Genomic DNA, 18524 nt, shown 5'->3' on the forward strand with positions numbered 1-18524 from the left:
TCGCCCGGGACAACGCTGTTTTCGGGCCGGGAGGACAGAAAACCCGGCTGGATTTCGAACCCTCGATGGACCGGGATTCGATATCACTAAATATAACCCAGCAATTTTTTTTTATTTTTAAATTTAAGATCAGTTCTGCCTGATTTATGTCTAAAGCGAAACCTTACCAATTTAATCACTTTAACCTCTTTTGGAGCAAATAAAACAGACTCAAACAGTCTCCAGGTACCAGGATGGAGGACGGAGCTGCAGCCTGGTCAGGACGGGAGAAGATGGACCACAGGAACCATTAAAGCCACTGGACACGCCATGAGCAAGTATAGGAACAAATTTATTTAAATTTAAAACAGATACCTTGTCATTATGTTTCTCTCTTAGAAGGCGGCGATGATCATGTTTGAATGAGGATCAGGCAACAGTGGTTGAAACAAATACATGAAACACATAAAAATATGGCAAGTTATGTAAATCAATAAATCGATAAGAACCAACTGATTGACCCCCACCCCCTCCCACCCCCCTCGTCGAGGGCTCCGCTTTAATGAAAACATTAAAAGCCCCCACTTTCAACACAAAAGAAACAGCACATGCAATTATAATTACAGTTTCTTAAAAAAAACAAAAAAAAAACAGGAAAAACAAAAACAGCAGATTACCTTTAAATTCTTCAATCTTAAATACAGAATAAAGTCTGTGTGTTTAATCATCTATCCTTTTAGTCTCTGGTGTGATTTACTTAAAAAGGGGGGGGAAACCGTCTCGGGCGGTGGTCCTTCTGATGGTGACCACGACGTTGGCACTTAGAGAGAGCCTGGCTCAAGAGGAGAGTGGGGTTGGCACACTCAGTATAATACATCATTTACATTTGGTTTACATACAAAAGAACGGAAAAAGAAAAAGCTTTTGTACACTTCACAACTGACCTTCAGGGTTCATTGGAGTGAGATAAACTTGTGGTCCTAAATGGTAGTGTTCTGCTCATGTTTTCTCCAGGAAATGGTCAAAGAAAAAGGGGGATGGGGGGGGGCACCGTTTCAAATTTTAGCGACAGAAGCGCCGCTGCGGCAGAGCGCCGACGGGCCGCTCCGATAAAAGGCCGGCGAGGACGCCGTCTTCCATCATTCAAGTCAATGAAAGGCAATAAATAAGTGAAGTGAAAAACCTATCCAGTCTTCCTTTAAAAACACACAAAGTTGGATTTTTATTTTAAAATGCAACACCTCCCCCGTTCCAATTCATATACATATATACCGAGATTATAATGTAAAGAAAAAATGGAGAAAAAAAACAAACACGCTGTGCAACACTGGGCTGCTAACGCACCGCTAAACCCCCACCGCCAGCCAGTCAGCCCTTCACCATGTGCCAGAATCGTAGTGTCAAGTCTAATAAAACATGGAAGTGAGCTGCACTCAAACAGTAAATCTTAACACGGCTACTAATAAATACTCAGGCGTCCGTACTGGTCATCCTCTCCTGAAATACTGGCATCCGCTACGGGATTAACCATCCAAACCTTAAGTGTCATTTCTATTTGTCAGCAGACAAAAATGGCAGTCGGGGACCGACTTGGCATTTCAAATGTGTTTTAAGCCCCTTGAACAGCGCTCGACTCGCTGCTGAGCCTCTTCTGTCAGCCTCAGCCCAAATGTCGGTTAAATCCTAGTGTTTCTACACTTTGGCCATTTCTGACCCCAAAAATATGTTAGCGATGTTGGCTAACACGATAAAGCAGCTGCACAAATTGGATTGGATCAGCCTCAGACCTGGAGAAAATAAACAGCCAGAGTGAGGCAGGAGCCTGAACGGTTGAAAACACCTTACTTGGCTTTCAGGTCAAACACTCGTCCTCGTAGTGTCGGCGTGAACAGATAAACACTGATACCGAACGCTAATAAACAGGAAGTAGTTACAAAAAAGGTGCGAGGAGCCTGAAACTGGGGTACTTCATTCTTCAGCTGCTTAGTGTTGGTCAACGCCCGGACGACCCTCCTGATACTGCACGCAACCATCAACCGTCGTCGCTCCGGTCCTGAAGCCCCCCCCCCCCATGTACTTGTGATAGCCCTTAATGAGGATGAAGGATAAGTCACCTGTAGAAAAGGTCAAAGACCAAAAAATATATATATATATATATTTGCACTTCACTGGCACTATCAAAGCAAGCCTCGAAAAAAAAGAAGGTAGAAACCAAGAGAATTTCCGTGTTAAATTCCAAAGAGCAAGCATGGACCACGCACGGGTCTTCAATCACTGATAGAAAAGACCACCTACGTTTGTACTGTACAGTTTTCTATATGCATTACAGCGCTGGATCTATAAACCATGAAGAATTCAGTCTCTTCTTTAAAAAAAGATCACAACTGAACTGCGAGGGCTACTAAAGAGTTAAACCGAAGGGTGCTATCGTCGTGGATGAAGGTGTGATGGCGAGGACGCCAACGGACCTCGCCGTGAGCAATAGAGGGGGGGGGGGGAAATAAAGTCCTTACGATACCAGACATTCGTTTTTTACAGCAGTTCAGACTCAAGTAAGCTCTGGCATGAGAAAAGAAGCACTTAGCACATGACAGAACAGCTTTCAAATTATCAACATCTTCAAACCTGGTCCATAAATTAGATAAATAAAATTTAATTACTCTTAAAAATCAGCGTGTCGCCATACTGTGTCGATTTTTTTTTTTCTTAAAACCAGTCCTCGTTAGAAATACTCTGGGGTCAGAGCTCGTCGCAGTAGCGTGGAGTCGAGGAGAAACTCTGACGGCCGATCGGTTCCTGAACGCCTCTCTGTAGTCCTATTAATCAAGTGAACGTAATCACAGTATCACTACTACCATAAATTCATAGGAGGAACAAAAGTATGCTAATGAAAGAAGCTATTTTTGAGGGTTTTTTTCTCCTTTTTTGTCAAAGATGGTGTACCACAGGGTTTTTTGTACAGTGTTTTGTGTATATGTATGTACAAACATATATACACAAACAGACATCCGAGTGTGTCTTCTGTAAAAGGTTTACGCGCCCCCCCACCCCACCCCCCAACAGCAAGAGCCCGACAGAAGTGACTTGACGGTCTGAAAACGAGCGAACGGACGCGCGACAGCTGCGCGTTTTTCCTTTCTTCTTTGGACCGTTACCGTTTCCGCAGTTGTGCTCTGTGGGGTCACAAACCACCACACCAGCCCCTGCCTGCCCACCCCCAGGACCTGTGTTGAAACCGGGGGCGCCCTCCCCCCAGTCACACGTGCGATGAAGGCGGAGAGACGGATGGACGGTCGTCTCCGCGTGTGGAAAAGAAGAGGGAAGTGATGTCGTTCGTTTAAACGGAAACAACAGAAACCCCACAGAAATCCTTAAAGAATACTCGTGTCGAGCACGTCTCTGGCTCTTTCCCTCGGTAACGTTTAGAGGTCTGAGCACTTCATATCACCATTCCTTTAAGCCTTTGAGTAGAAGAAGTAGCAACAAATTTCTATTATTTAAAAACATTAAAAATTTCAGCAATACACAGATTCCGATTAGCTAAGTCTTGCCCCCTCGTGCTTTTTGTCTTGTTTACATATGCGTTTACTTCATTTTCTTTTTGTTTTTGTGGGTTTTTTTGCGATACTGCACTGGTACATTCATAAGAGTGAGCTGCGGACGGAATCCTCGGCCCCGCCCCCCGCCCCGCCCCCTCGCGCCTCTGCTTCCTGTCCGGCGATGCTCTCGTCGCTCTCCCCGGGTCCTCGCTGGGTCCCGGCTGATGGGTTCCTTCCACGCTGACGGGAGTTCGGAGAGGACACGATGAAGGATCTGATCTCGCGACCGAGGGTCGACCCCCCCCCCGGGGGGGAGGGGTTCTGATATTCACTAAAAACAGTCCGTCGCTGCTCAAAACACAGACACGTGCACCACACACAAACACCAAAGTACCCTTAAGTCACTCTACCGCCCGTTTGAAATGTTTGGGTGCCCGATGGAATGTGCCAGAGCCCGCAGCCGGGGGCCGGACCTGACGGGCGGAGCGGCGAGGAGTCTGACACGACAAGCTGCCGAGCGAAGGAGGAAGAGAGGGCGAGCTTTGGCGAGGAGAGGGGAGCGGCGCTGGCGGGGAAGGAGAGGAAATGAATCTACTGAGGAAAGAAAAGACGCAGGAGCAGTCCTGTTGAAGGGCGTGTGTGCGTGCGTGAGCGTATGTGTGTGTGTGTGTGTGAGCGTGTGTGTGTGAGCGTGCGCGTGCTGTGTTGCGTGTGGAGTTGAGGGCAGCCTCCGGAGGGGGCGTGCCCTTGTGCAATGAGGAGGAGGAGGAGGAGGAGATGTGCACGGTGGGTGGAGCCCTCACACCAGATTGTACTCTTTGAGGTTGAGCTGCAGGATGGTGTCCTTGACAGCTGCAAACACGAAGCGGATGTTCTCAGTGTCCGTAGCGCACGTGAAGTGAGAGTAGATGATCTTGTCGCTGTCGGGGTTCAAGTCCACGAACATCTTGAGAATGAACTCCCGTGCGGACTGCGCGTCTCTCTGAGGACCTGGGGGGGGGAGGGCGGAACGCGACATGGTGGGACCCAAAAAGCACCCAATCACAAGTGGAGCAGAAAGAGTCGCCCACTCACCGTCAAACTCGGGGAAATAGTCCACCAAGTGCGAGTAGGAGATCTTCTCCTCCAGCAGGTCCTTCTTGTTCAGGAAGAGGATGACAGAGGAGTTCTGGAACCAGGGGTAGGTGATGATCGTCCTGAACAGGGCTTTGCTCTCCTCCATACGGTTCTAGAGCAGAACGCAGGTGCGTCAACGTTGATCGCTTCACTCCGACCGGACAGGGCGCGTGAACGTACCTCGTTGTCCGACTCCACCAGCACCTGGTCGTACTCGCTCAGCGCCACGAGGAACATGATGGACGTCACGTTCTCGAAGCAGTGGATCCACTTCCTCCTCTCTGACCTCTGACCCCCCACATCGACCATCCTGCAATAGTGGAGGTGACGGGCGGGAACAGGTGAAGGAGCAGGAAGAACGCGCAAATTCACATTCAGCGACCCGTGTTTGAAGACGGCGGTTTTGAATCCATCAGGATGAATTTACCGGAGTATCATTATACATCTAATTATGGTCTGCTCCACTTAACTATTTTTAGAAATGTGACCCAAATGAAGAGCCGGGGGACCCTTGACAACACATTTCTACCATTGCCATCCCCGTCAACACATGATGGATTCAAGAACTTCGAGCAAACGTGAGGAAGAGCGTGCACGCCACCCCAGAGTCGACAGATTGCTGGTTAAGACAGATTTAAGGGAAACGGTTGAGTTTAGCAAACGGTGGCCCCCAAGTCAGGAAACAGAGGGAAAACGAAGGGCACGCAACAGGTGACAAAGGACGGCTACGGTGAGTTTGGAAGGGGACCTCGCGCGTATACTTACCCAGGAAACGGACTACTGTGACTACAGGCTAGCATTAAAAGGTTGGAGTTCAGTGCACGTGTCTCAAACAGGCCAAAGTCAAAGTGAAATGGAGCACCTTTATCGGTTTCCTGAGACTGTTCTTCGCAAGGTGACCCTTCATCGGGGAGTTTAGGTCCCAGATTCATTAAGCGTTCATCTGTCACATCTGACTCGCTGAAGTCTTTATTTCCAGGAGCTGATGTCACTTGTGTGGTGTATTCAACGACTTTATGAACCTCTAGAGGTCAAAGTGTAGGCACTGACACCAGCTGGGTTACCGGCTCTAGTGTTATTCATAGGGAAACCGCGCCCTCCAGTGGCGGCCCGGCCCACTGCAGCCCACAGAGACTGGGACCAGTATAGGCCCTGCAGGACCTGCTACCAGAAATAACGCTTCTCTGCCACGATGAGGACGACCTGGATTCTTCTGCCAGCCGGAGAAAAAGGAGAAATGAGGAGGGAGACAGGAGGTGACCTATTTACAGGGACTGGGCACCAGAATGTGGGACTTTATCTTTATGAGGGGGCGGCGTTATTTGTGGCACGATTGCTTTCGGGGGTTTGAAGATGGCAGAAATAATCTACTTTTTTTTTTTTTTGCCTTTCATGGATAAAGACGCCAAACATTTATCTGGGACTTGGGAGGAACACATCAGATGACATACGGGTTAATAACACGATGACATTATAGGGAGGGACGGAGGGAACACGGGGAGCTTTTCTACCTGAAAATGATGCTTTGCAAGTCGAACGGGTACTCTATGATGCCCGTGGTGGGGATGCGCACCCTGAGCACATCCTGCTGAGTGGGAAGATAGTTGGGATCTGCAATGCGATCCAGATCGGTAAGATAACTACAGGCAGGTCAGTCGGAGGGGAACAAAGAGAGAGAGACAGAAAAACAGTTATATAAAGCGTGAAAGGCAATTACCGCAGCCCCCTGCCATTCCAGGAAGTATGGAGGAATCCTGTAGAGAAAGCTTCAGAAACAAAGCCTGGAAAGGACCAGTGAGATGTCGGTGTCACCGCTCGGCCGGCACTCTGCCCATAATCCCCAACGGCTGCCGGGTTGGCCGCTAACTCCCAATTGTGGCTCCGCGGCGCCTTTATTGACAACTTTGGCCGAGGTGGAGCAGGGTTGCGTGTCATGTAGCAGAGTGCAGGCGGAGGCGACAGCAGCACCTGGATCAGGTAGAGAAGGTTTAAACGCTAAAATACTGCCGATTCAGCGCCAAGCTGGACCTCCTCTGTGTTGGAGGCTGGGCCAAATTTTCTTTTGCTAAAAATTGCTGCTGAATCTTTGGCATGGGCGCCTAACCCTTCTTTCCTCTGGTAGCTGGTGGCTGCTGCCCACATGCTTCAGCAGCATGTCTGGCTTCTGTTTCTACTCAGCCAGCAACACAAACCACTGATACAAGAATCAACTTATACCAAACATAGTGTGGATATTTTTATTCGAAAGCTCCAGTAATTATATAATTAAGTTAGATTTTGAGGCCATTAGCGCTGCTAACACTTAAATTTGGCTCTACTGAAATTACATTCTGTACTTCCTGGTTGTCATCAGTGGTTTCTGTCCACCAGCTATGGTGATGCTGCAACCCTATCGCCACTGGGTACCTGAAGATGACGTTTTCCAGGTCAAAGGGGTACTCTATTATACCCGTGGTGGGCACACGGACCCTCAGCACATCCTGCTGTGTGGGAACGTATCCCTCCGCAGTCACGCGGTCTATATCACTAAGGTAACTGCAGATATACATCACAACAGTGTGGAATGGAGATGTTAAATGATGTCCTTCTCACTCACACACATACATGCAACAGACACATATAGCTTTAACACATATTTCATGAACTACAGGCGTTTAACTTCATGGAAGTGTAGTGCAGGAGCGCAGCCGCCGGGGGGCGCTAGAAAGCGAGTCAAATACATTTAACAAACCATCAGGAGCCATAAATCACAATGCAGCTGCATAGATGTACAATGTGTACACACGCAGGCACACAAAATGGGAGGTTGATGAACTTGACTACAAAGCAGTAAAAATGTGGACATTATTCTCGAAATGCTAACAGAAAAGTGGAGGTTTGCAGGAGTCGTGTCCGTGGCGCCACAAAGCTGTCGGACAAAGATTTTATTGTAAACACAACTCAGTCGCTGCAACAGTGTGAGCTGCACACCCGTTACACACAGCCAACAAACTACGGGTCCTCAGTTAGCATATATCCTGCTGAGAGATGAACAAGTAAAGCCCAATTTGTGGGCTCTACTTTTTTTCTTTTTTGTGTGGGGGGGGGCATTTGCAAATCAAATCAATTTAATTCAGAAAGTGGACAAAAGACTTCTGTGTCAAACAGTCCACAAGGTAATGAGACACAGAGCATGCACACACAGAAACCAGCTTTAAACCATACATCCAAACACACCCTAATGACAGTGTGTACTCAAGAGATCACCTGGCTCCTGACAGCCACGAACCACGAGGGTCTGGCTGCTGATCACGCCAACAGCCCTGTGCTGCTAACGTTCAATAAGACAGCTCACACCCACCAAACGGGGGGACACACGTACTATTTAGTGGAATCGGAGAGCTGGTACTCTCTGCGGCGGTCGTAGGCCTCCTGGATCCCTGGGTCGGCCCACAGGCTTTTGATGGCTACCACGTACGACTGGTCAAAGCTGCTGATCTTCTCAATGTCCACCTCCTTCACCAGCATGGCGTTATTCTGAAAGGACGCAGGCAGGGAGACACAGCTGTGAGCTGATGGACAGGAGACGCCATCCGTGATAAACCCAGCTCAACGTCCACAAAATGGCTGCCGTCAGTAACGGTAAAGCAGTGGCAACTTGGAGCGCGGCCGTTCCAAATGTTGTGGTCCCACGTTCAGCTGGAGTCCAGGTGTAAACCAAACCCAGCAGGACTCGGCGGATTAGAAAGGAGAAGCGCCGTAGTTTACAATAATGGTCCGTAATTAAGGGCCGTGTCGCCGCCGTGCTTCACTCTTAACGTCTGAACGGCTTAAAGTCTTGTGCCAACACTAAAAACTCAACCAGGAGGAGGAGTTTACAGTAACAGCGGACATGTGACTAGAACTTCAGAATAAGGAGTCCGGTCTCACCCGGTTCTGCTCAAATTTGTAGGGAATCTTCAGGGTCTCGGTGGCCCGGATCATGGACTGCATGGAGGTGAAGATGTTCTGGTAGACCAGGCGGATGAAGCCTCTCTTGTCCTCATCCGAATAGCCGGCTCCGTGGATGATCCTCATCTGCTTGATGAAGGTGCTCTTGCCACTTTCTCCCGTACCTGCGGACGACAGCGGCAGTGACGCTCAGACGTGGGTCGAACCGGTCTCGGGACCCACGATTCGCCCTTTCACACACGGAGACAGACGAGCAGCACAATCAAGCTACAAACCAACATTCTAGAACATTCTAGAGGGCGGCGGCTCGTCTCCAAAGACCTGGGAAAGCTCAGGTTCTGGACTCAGAAGACAGATACAGTATGTGAAGGACAGGAAGGGGACGTAGAGACACAAAGAAGGGACGCGGCGTCACACCGCGAACACGGGCGCTGGCGTTCGTTGGTCTGACAGCAGAGGATCATGAAGCGTGTGGATCCGACCTCTGATGGGCCGGTGAGGACCAGGACCGGCCCACCGGGTGAGGAAGCGGTGCGATGACATCCCAGCCAGCACGCCAACACGCGGAGGGACTAAAGAACCGACCGCATTAACGGGCCAGCTGGTGCCGCAGCGCTAAAATGCCGACGGCGTGCTACGCTCTCCAAACTGGTTCCCAGGAATCGGAATCCCTTAAACCGGTGAGTGGGGGGGCTGGGATGTGTGTGGGGAAATGAGGAATTAATGAGGCGCGAAGGCAGCTTCATTTAATGACGACGATTATTGCAACGGCCGCTCAGGGGTCGCAGCGGGGGTCACGCGGAAAGGCCGCATCCCTTCAGCGAGCCTGTTCTGCCGCACGGGTCGGCATCCGTCCGAGACTTTCCATCGGGTGCCGGGTTTCCGGACGGCGTGGCAAGCCCGGAAGAGGCTGCGGATCACGGGGACGAGCTGGCCTTCGACTCATCGGGCCCATTTTGATTTTCAGGTGGGGGTCGGGGGAGGGGGCGACCGTTCAAAATGATATAAGAAGAACCCCTCCCAGAAGGGAACGTGTTTTCGGCGTGCCCGGGAACGCCGCCGGCCCGAGGGTCCCTGGCGAAAGCAAAATGGATCCGCAGCACTTGTATCTGTGAAAGTGAGCGGGAGCGATGTGGAAGGAAAAGAACACATACAGACACGCACTCATCGCACCACCACCTACATTCAAGGTTTTTGAAGAGCAGCCATATTTCTGTTACCATAGCAACTCTCCTGTCTCCCTCTCTTTTTCATTCCTGCTTTTTTTTCCTTTAAAAAAAAAAAAAATCCATCACTCCCTCTCTTATTCTCTCTCTCTAGTAAATATAACCGAGACCCCGAGGCTCGCTCTTCATCTTTTGGTGCAGCGCGGCGAAGGGGGCCGCGGCGCCGCTCATGTTTCTGAGGGGGTGGTGAAAACGCCGGGCCGGGTCAGTACCAGGAGGGTCCTGGCGCCCGGGCCTGTAAACTACGGGAGGGATGGAGGCTGCTCCGCTGATGCGGGACCAAAGGCCTCAATCTGGGAAATTTGGGGGATTGGACGGCGTGTCCGTGAGGGGAAACGAGCCTCCCCGTCGTCTCCTCAAACCCAAATGTCCAGGTTTGGAAAACGCAAGGCTGAAACTGAAAAAACCCCCAACAAACGCGGCGGTCGTAGTTTCCAGAGGACAGATGGCAGCGTTTGTGAGCGGGGCTAACAAGGAGGGTCCGAATAATCAAAACAGGGTGAGAACCATAAAAACAAGCGCTCGGTTTTTCCCTGTTCCTCCCGTTGCTGCAGAGAGGAGGAGATCTCTCCATCTTCTGTCTGATTTATTTCTCGTGACCCCGTCACAAGATCCCTCTCTCTCTCCTTTAAACTGTCCCTCTTTCACCAAAACACACACTACGCGCCTCTGTCTTCCTCCCCTCCACACTGTACCAGCGCCAGCCGCAACCATTTCATCAGCCCCCCCCCCACCACCAGCAGCACCCTTACTCCTCCTCATCACAACCCCATCGAACCTCCCTCGGGCTGGAAATATGCCTCTCCACTCTCATTACTCTCTGTTGAGAATTTTGGTTATTCATAACTAGAATCCATCCATTCTTTTTTGGCGATGGCCTAGAAAAAGGGAGGTCGCCTTTTAATAGCTCGCACGCTTCCTCCAGACCCATAACGTTGTGAGCCCGTGGCCCCCCGAGTGTGACAGAGGGAGAGGAGAACGCGGATGACGCCTCGGCACGGGAGCGGGAGGTGCGCTGCGCGGCCCACGCGCCGACGCCGGCCCTCTGAGAGCTAGCAAAACAAATGGTGCGCGGACACCTACCATTCCACGTGTCCCACGATCCAGCAGAGATTTCAGTCTTTACGTAACCATTTCGACTGGTGGAACCGGACACAAAGGAGCCTTTGTGCGTTTGCAAACCTCGGACTTTGGAAAAGATCTGAACTGAGCTTCTGGGCTGATGTCACCGTGTTGTCATTTTGAGAGGACGTACTGTCGCTGGCGTCTGTAGCTTAGCGTGTTTTTAAGTCTTCCGCTGCTTCACTTCACGGCCACACCAGCAGCAGAACGAGATGCATTCAAGCCCATTAACGTGGCGCCGGCCTTATTAAAATCATCGCTAACAATTGACACGTAAAACCGGTCCTAGACCAAACGTCTATTACTGGGTTATCAAGTTTGGAGAGCGCCAATGTTCCATGAGCAAGCAGTGACGCTGGCGAGGAGAAAACTAATTAGCCTGAGAACAAGACTGGAGGCGACGTCACTGGATCAACATAAAAGGAGGCGTGATCAATTTATACCAACAACGGCTGAACAAATGCGGCGTCTCCGGCCATCCTGCCCACAATAACCTGCTGCTCTTTATGGCCCCCGCCTGCTCTGTTGACACAGACGTGTTGTGATACAGCGCGGAGGCGAACTCCTCAAGACAAAGTTTACACAGCCCTCTTCCTCTGCCTCACCTAGGCTTGGCTCCGCCCGCATTGGGTATCGAGGCGATCCCGTTCCCTTGGAAATAACATCGGCCGTTTGAGCCTTGGCACGTAGCCGTTGGTCACGTCTACAAAATAGATTTAATTTAATTTAGAGGCTGAAGGCAGCGACTGCAGAGTTGCGGGAGTGGAGAGGAGGCAAACATGAGCTAGCATTAGCATGCATCTGTAGCTGCGGCGCGAAGATGCACGATATAGCCACCGTTTTGCTCCCGCAGTCTGACTAAATCGTAGCAACAAAACTAGCGCCGACGGCAACCTAGCATACTTTTGGAGCTCACAAAATGGGCTCCTTTCGTTATTTAAAGGAACAGAACCCAGCTGATGCCGGCTGTCGCGAGTTGGCACCAGCAGAACGGATGATCGGTTATCCAAAAGTGTTGCTAGCCGTCGGGAGCAACACGAGAGCCGGCGTCTCTGCGTGCGGCGCCGTCAGAAACTCGGGCACCTTCGTTTTTGGCCACCTTTATCTGTTCGGCAGCAAGTGCGCGTCAAGTGCCGCTCGGGCTGAGTGGGTGGTGCCGAGTGACAGGAAAAGACTGGCTCGACCAAGGAATGGGAGCAAACGGAGGTTTCAGTTGGCAACACTCACAACCGCCGTGAGCTCGTCCCATAGGAGGACGTTATAGCTCGAACTACGCATTCGATGAATTTACAGGAGCTCAGCACATCGGCACGTGCGGGCATCTCCCATCATGCATCTGTTGTGCAGCAAATATACTGGAGAATCATACGAGAATGACTGAGCCCGTAGGGGAAACGTTTGGGCTGGTTGGGAAGAGAATCTGGGCTGGAATATTTTGTCATTAAAATAAAATAAAAAAAATGTGTGCGCTTCCCGTGACTTTGGGATTAATGAATAACTTAGACTGACTTCAGGGTTTGGGCCTGTTTCCGGTTTTATCCCGCCAGCGGCTACATATTTGAATAGCAGATTAACTGCACAGTTTAACCGAGAACCGCAGAGTGAAATTTCAGAGCCGCAGCCAAATTTTGGCGAAGGAAAACCTCTGAAACCTGACGCAGAGGAACCGGGACTGATGAAGTCTGGGCTCTTCCTCCCACCTTCCTGCAGCAGACGCGTCAGAAATGCGTGACCGATCACCCAGCGCTGATGCCCGGAAAGACGGGCGAGTTTACAGTAAGCCTCCTCATCACCTGTCAATCATCTATTACACGTCTAATTACAAGCACTAAAGTGCATCACGTGAATGAGGTGCTAAAGGAAACCAACTTTGGGAGGGTTTAAAGGCTGGATGCTGACCAATGTGCTGCTTATAACCCCCCATTTTCATATATTAGAGCCCTCTGGTGGTCAGAAACACTCCAGAAGCTGCGCACATGTTCTACAGATCCGAGCCGGACTTGAGTTAGCTTCCCAGGGAATATTCTGCTGGTGTGATGTCGGCTAACGTTAAGAGCTCAGAACAGCAGAAAAGCCGCCAGCCACTTGCTCCCTGCGGTCTTTAAGGGCTTTGGTAGCGCAGCACTGGGCATCCATTTCCTCACAGCGGCGTTGCCAACAACACTCGCCGTCCCCCGAAACGCCACTTGGAGCGACGGCTTCCCTTCTGTTCCCTCGTGACACTTTGGTCAGGTTTTATTTCAGATTTCTAATCTCTGCTTTTGTACTTTACCCTGACCAACCAACTCAAGCTGGGTGGAAAAGCCCCCCAATCGATGAACACTTGCACCCAAAACAAGCCGACGCGACCCCTAATCCCGATTATAAATAGGAGCTGGAAGGCGCTTGTTTAAAACCTAAAAAGGAAAAGTGTTACAGTTCAATATTTTGATACCAGACCGTCGGGCTGGACTAGAACCCTTCTCATTATGGCTTCCATTAAAGAGTCTCTGACCACGATAAGGAGGATTTCAGTGATAACCGACCATCGCAGAGTCCACATCTACTGGCATTAAAGCACAGGGTTCACACACACACGCACACACACACGCGCGCACACACACACACACACACTGAAGAGTAGAGCTCCAAGATCCCTACTGCCATATATGATCAAAATAAGATGGCTCGGCAAAAGCAGGAAGGTCAGCAATAAGCATCTGAGCCTAACCCCCCCTGAGTTTGGTCCCAGTTCAATCAGAATGTTCCGGATGTGGCACAAACTGGCCCACTGACAAACACGAGGAGGCGCCGCTGAGACGGGGGGGGCTCGGCGGGAACAATTCAATCAATGAGCACTTGACAAACGACCGCACGGTAAACCTGAGACGGCGCTACCGAGCCACCAGCTAGCGAGCTAACGTGTGACCCGCGCCGACCGTTCCCTTAAAAAGGCAGCTCATTTTATTCCCCCCCCCCACGAAAGTGAAAAATCTCTCGGATCCTCTGGACGCGTCTGCAATAAACACGGGCGGCCTGGAAGTATTTGTTAGAAAAAGGCTCCCAGCGAATGCCGAGTCACTCCCGTTTAACCAGTCAGCACTTCGGGATAACCCTAACACCTTTGCCCTTCCAGCTCGCTTCACTCAACGTCCGCTCGCTCCGGCAGTTCATTTACCAGCGCAGCGGAGGCCGCCGCTCCTGCCTGCGCTGTGTTTTGACCAAGTAGAGGCAAACCACTGGTGTGTGGAGCAGGAAGCTGGCGGTATGGCCTGATATGGCCCTGGGTGACGGCCCGCCGGACTGCAGCCTCCCCTGCCAAAGCTTCGGGTTTTAAGGGGTTTTACCTGCAAACGCAGGATTAGCCGGCGGGGATGGAAACATCCGCCGCCAGAGTCGCCATTTACAGACAGGAGAAGCTTCTTGAGCAACACGACGTTAAAAATTCGGTTACTTATCAACCGGCCGCGGAGGGCAGCGCACAAACACGAGGGCGTGTCGCCCAACACGCCGTCAACACACACACAGATGTGGCGGAAACCGGGGCCGGGACGCGTCGGGGTGATCGACCAGCGCGGTGGCTAATTACAGCTGTTAGCAAGTAGCTTTCATTTGACACGGCGGAGGGGAACGCTAGGGAGCGAGCGTCCTCCCATCAAGGCCAAGTGAGCAACTGTCAGGTTGGTGTGCGAAGGCCTTAATGAGTTCCTGAGCACTTAAGCCCCTTTCACACATGCCCCGTAATCCCGACTTTAGCGGGATTCCTGAGTGGCTGCGAGAGTCAACGCGAGGGTCCGCGCTTTGTTTCTTCTCCTTTATCTAAAATGTGGACGGGCGTCACGTTTGGCTGGAGCGGGGCAGCAAGGAGCGCACATGCAGAGCGGCGGGTGGGCGTGTGATGAACTGCGTAGAAGAATACAAATAACCCAGGCTGGAAAGGAAGAGTGATATTTACACAGCTACGACAACAAGATCCCTTCCGACCGGAGGAATAAAACGATCCTCCGGCTTCTGGCGGCGACGGCTGGTGGAAAAACGGTTCCAAACTGGTTTTGCTTGCAAACTTTAGTCTTTTTTTTTTTTTTTTTATAAATTGGTTTTCCCGCACGGAGAGCAACAGGAAACAGGAAGAGAGTCTGTGCATATATGGATCCTGGCTCAGGTCAGATCCTTTTTCTTTAATAAAACCCGTGGGTTCAGTTCATGTCAATTATCCTAACGATGACATTCATCATGAATAATCCTGCAGCTAGCCCGCGGCGCCGCTGCGTGCGTCGGGCTGAGCGCAGTTCAATGCCAAAGCAGACATTTGTGCAGCTCTTCCATCCGGCTCCATCTGCGGATGCGTCCTCCCGATTGCTGCGTGTGTGAACAGAGAAACTCGTATCTGCCACTGTGCAAACAGAGCCGGTCAAACCTCGGATGGTTTTGCATTATCGCTCCACGCCAACGATCGGCGGCGCTGGCCCCGATGGGTGCCTTCGTTAATCTGCACTTAATGCACCGCAAATTAAATTACGGATCTATAAAATCTTTTAATGCACCGCAGAGTAACTAACTGGGAACCTGAGACCAGATGCTGGCTATTACTGGGTGGCTGAGGGCTAAAGTGTTGCAACACGGGGGTTCTGCTGGCGGCGAGCGGCAGAGGAGCTCACCGAGGGCCGAGCACAATGTCAGAGGATAATGGGAGTCGGTGACATCCCAAAGTCTGAGCAGCGGATGTGTTCAACGAGCCTATTAAGTGCTGCGCTAATCCCGCTTTACACGTCCCGACCGAGGTGTCCACTGATGGTCTGAAGTCGCACCATGGTCCTCTGACGCTCCAGGAACCCGTCACGCCTGCACGGACCAGAGAGAAGACGAACCCCAACGCAACCACCCGAGGAACGCCGCACTTTTAACCCCGCTCACCTTGGCCACCCGGGGCAGAACGCCCGGGCGCAGAAGGCAAATTAAACCTACGGCGCATAAAAGCCCTCGTCCCAGTAAAGACAGGGCCCTGGCGTGGCCTACTTCTGTGAGCGGAGGTATTCAGCGGGGAAGATGAAAGGCACACATGTCAAATTACCCCGGCTGCAGCAGGAACGGGAGCAAACGGCTCCAGAACCGATCAGGCAGCCCAGATAATTGCAATCGTCCTACAAATGGACAGCGGCGAGGAGCTGTGGCACTTATCTGCTGTTTGAAGGGGTGGGGTGGGGTGGTGGTGGGGGGTTAGAAAGTGCACACAAAGCATCCCAGAACGTGTTTGTGATGGAGCACAGTGTCCACAAAACCATGAATCAATGCAGTGCAGAGCAACTTATTCAACAGCAGCTCCCACCTGCCCACACACTGGCTGTAAAAATAGCTAACCTACTCAGCTAGACTATAGGCGGAGGGAGCAGATCTCTGCGCGTGTCCTTCACATATGCACACATGCGGCCCCCTCTGTGGATTTATAATCAAGAAAAATCCTTTAATTCGATATAATCTGCAGTCTCGGCACCTGGAGCCTCCTCCAGCCCTGCCGGTGTTACGCAACTCGGCGGGAGCAACAGTGGAAAGCAGCCTAAAAGCTGCTGGTTTATCGGCTGACCATCTTCACCTTCCAGCCCATGGCACTGGTGGATGACTGGGGGGGCTGGTGGATTTTATCAAACTGGCCCACTGACAAACATGTGGCAGCCTGTAAACGGTGACATCTATGCAACTTCGATGTCTGCAAAATGCACCGAAAAGTGCTGAAAGGCGTCGTCTTCCCATTTGTTTGTTTTTTTTCTAAATAAAAATGTAAAACGGTCAGAGAAGATAGCTCAAATGAAAGGCTAAAATAGGCGTTTTAGCCACCGTGCCATAACATACTGTACTGAAAGCAGCCCTGCAGCTAGCAACCTTAACTAGTAGCATGTATTCGTTAGCTTTACCAAGAAGGCCCAGGGAGGGGAGTTTTCAATAAAAACGGGGGGAAAGGCCCCCGGAACAAGCGTGGGTCTGGTCACCTACCGAGAAGAAGTAATTTCAGCTCTCTCCTGGAGTCTCGTTTGTCTCGGCGGAGTTGTTTGTCAATTTCTGCATTGATTCGTTTGGACTCCTTCGCCTCTTCGCTCAGGCAACAAGCCATCATGGACTCCAGAGTCATCCCCACTGGTTTGGGCAGCCCAGTTTCGGTGGAACCCGGTAACGCTTGCCCACGGTTTCAGCTTCTCCCAAATCCCCGGTAGTCGCTCTCGGTATGGAGGAGTGGTGGCGGTGGTGGTGGGGGGGGAGGTGGTCTGTCAGGCTGGACGGATGGATGGACGGGACTGGGGGAGGGGAGACGAGCTAGGGGCCTCGCTGTCAAGTTGTCCCCCCTAGCCGAGAGCAACCGCGACTTCGCCCGGGTGTTCACGGCCAAAAAACACTGGAAATTCAGGCAGGGGAGGCACCCGGGAGACGTTCGGGCCTCCCTGTGACGACTCCTCTGTCTGGATGCAGCTAAGGCCAAAAATTCCTCTCCGAGATTAGCATCAAATGCTCGCCTTAGAGCATTAAAACCTTCCTATTCCTCGGTATTCCAATCGAGTATTTTCACCTGTCACCGGGCGCGAGCTGTAAGCAGCGGCGACTAACTGCAACGTTGCGACATCCGAAGCGGCGACGGTCGACTCGGTGCCCGACGTTAGCCACCCTAGTCGACGCGAGTCAGCGCTCAAGTCTCGGCTAGTCGGCTAAGATCGAGGAGATAAAGGTTTTAGCGCGATCCACGCCGCAGCAATGCGTCCGCTCGCCACTAACTACATTAGCCAGCATATGCTAAATTACGCGCAGCGGCTACCGATGCTAACCCGCTAGCCTGCTAGCCCACGTAGCGACGCTCCGGCTGTTATGTCAACCCGCAGTGATTAAACAGCGAGCTGGTTGAAGGAATTTGTCCGCCTAGCTAGCGATGGCAGGGCAGCACCCAAATCACATCCCGACTCGGAAGGAGAAAAGGGCGACCGACGCTGCACGAAAGAGGGGAACACCTACGCGCCCGACCGCCGACTTTTCACCGGGAATATGATCCGCGCACACGCACAAAAAAGAAAACAGCTGGGTTTTTTTTTTTTGCGTAGCTCGTTGCTAAAAAAAAAGAAAAAGAAACGAGGTCGACACCAGCCCGATGCCAAGCAAATCGGAGATGCTGCGTTATTGACTGACAGGGAGTCGCAGGAAAACGGACACACCAATTGGAGGATCGAGGTGGATCGCCGGGGTGGGCTCTAACCGCGCCGCTTGGCTAAAAATGCAGGAGCAAGAGGCTATTAATCGCAAAGCTCTTTTGCATTTTCAAAAATGCACGATCGAGAGAGGGGGGGGGGGATCTTACGAGGCTGCAAAATTCCACCACCTGATGCATGAAAGTGCAGACGGCCGCCGAGAAGAGCTGTCAAACATCGCCACGCCTGACCGTCGATGCGTAAATATTTAATCACGCAGACCACTTCGTCAATATTATTCAAGAATCCGCAGAAAGACAAATTAATAATGACGAGTTAACGTGTGGCGAGTCTGCAGCGACACCTCGTGGCCGCCAGAGGGGACTGCAGTTGAAATGAGGAGGAACGACGAAATGAACGCCCACAAATGGCGCCTCTTCTTTCTTCCAAATTTACACTCATAAAATCCA

The 18524-nt window shown here is 51.3% G+C and overlaps 1 protein-coding gene across 3 annotated transcripts; it reads right to left on the minus strand.

Annotated features, from left to right (window-relative positions):
* Window positions 1–310: 310 nt before the first annotated feature.
* Window positions 311–18148, minus strand: gna11b (guanine nucleotide binding protein (G protein), alpha 11b (Gq class)). 3 transcript variants are annotated; one of them, XM_057059557.1, is made up of 7 exons: window positions 16880–18142; window positions 8544–8728; window positions 7996–8150; window positions 7041–7169; window positions 4815–4944; window positions 4593–4746; window positions 311–4508 (listed from the first exon to the last, which is right to left on the minus strand). In XM_057059557.1, the coding sequence occupies exons 1-7, from the start codon at window positions 17013–17015 to the stop codon at window positions 4318–4320; spliced, it is 1080 nt and encodes a 359-aa protein (XP_056915537.1). In that variant the 5' UTR covers window positions 17016–18142; the 3' UTR covers window positions 311–4317. The 3 variants fall into 3 exon arrangements, with proteins under 3 accessions (XP_056915537.1, XP_056915536.1, XP_056915535.1); XM_057059556.1 differs by lacking the exon at window positions 7041–7169 and adding an exon at window positions 6146–6274 and having other exon boundaries at window positions 16880–18133; XM_057059555.1 differs by lacking the exon at window positions 7041–7169 and adding an exon at window positions 6146–6274 and having other exon boundaries at window positions 311–4746; window positions 16880–18148.
* Between the last annotated feature and the right edge of the window lie 376 nt (window positions 18149–18524).

Source organism: Takifugu flavidus, chromosome 16 (genome assembly GCF_003711565.1).
Source record: "Takifugu flavidus isolate HTHZ2018 chromosome 16, ASM371156v2, whole genome shotgun sequence".
Classification (NCBI taxonomy): Eukaryota; Metazoa; Chordata; class Actinopteri; order Tetraodontiformes; family Tetraodontidae; genus Takifugu; species Takifugu flavidus.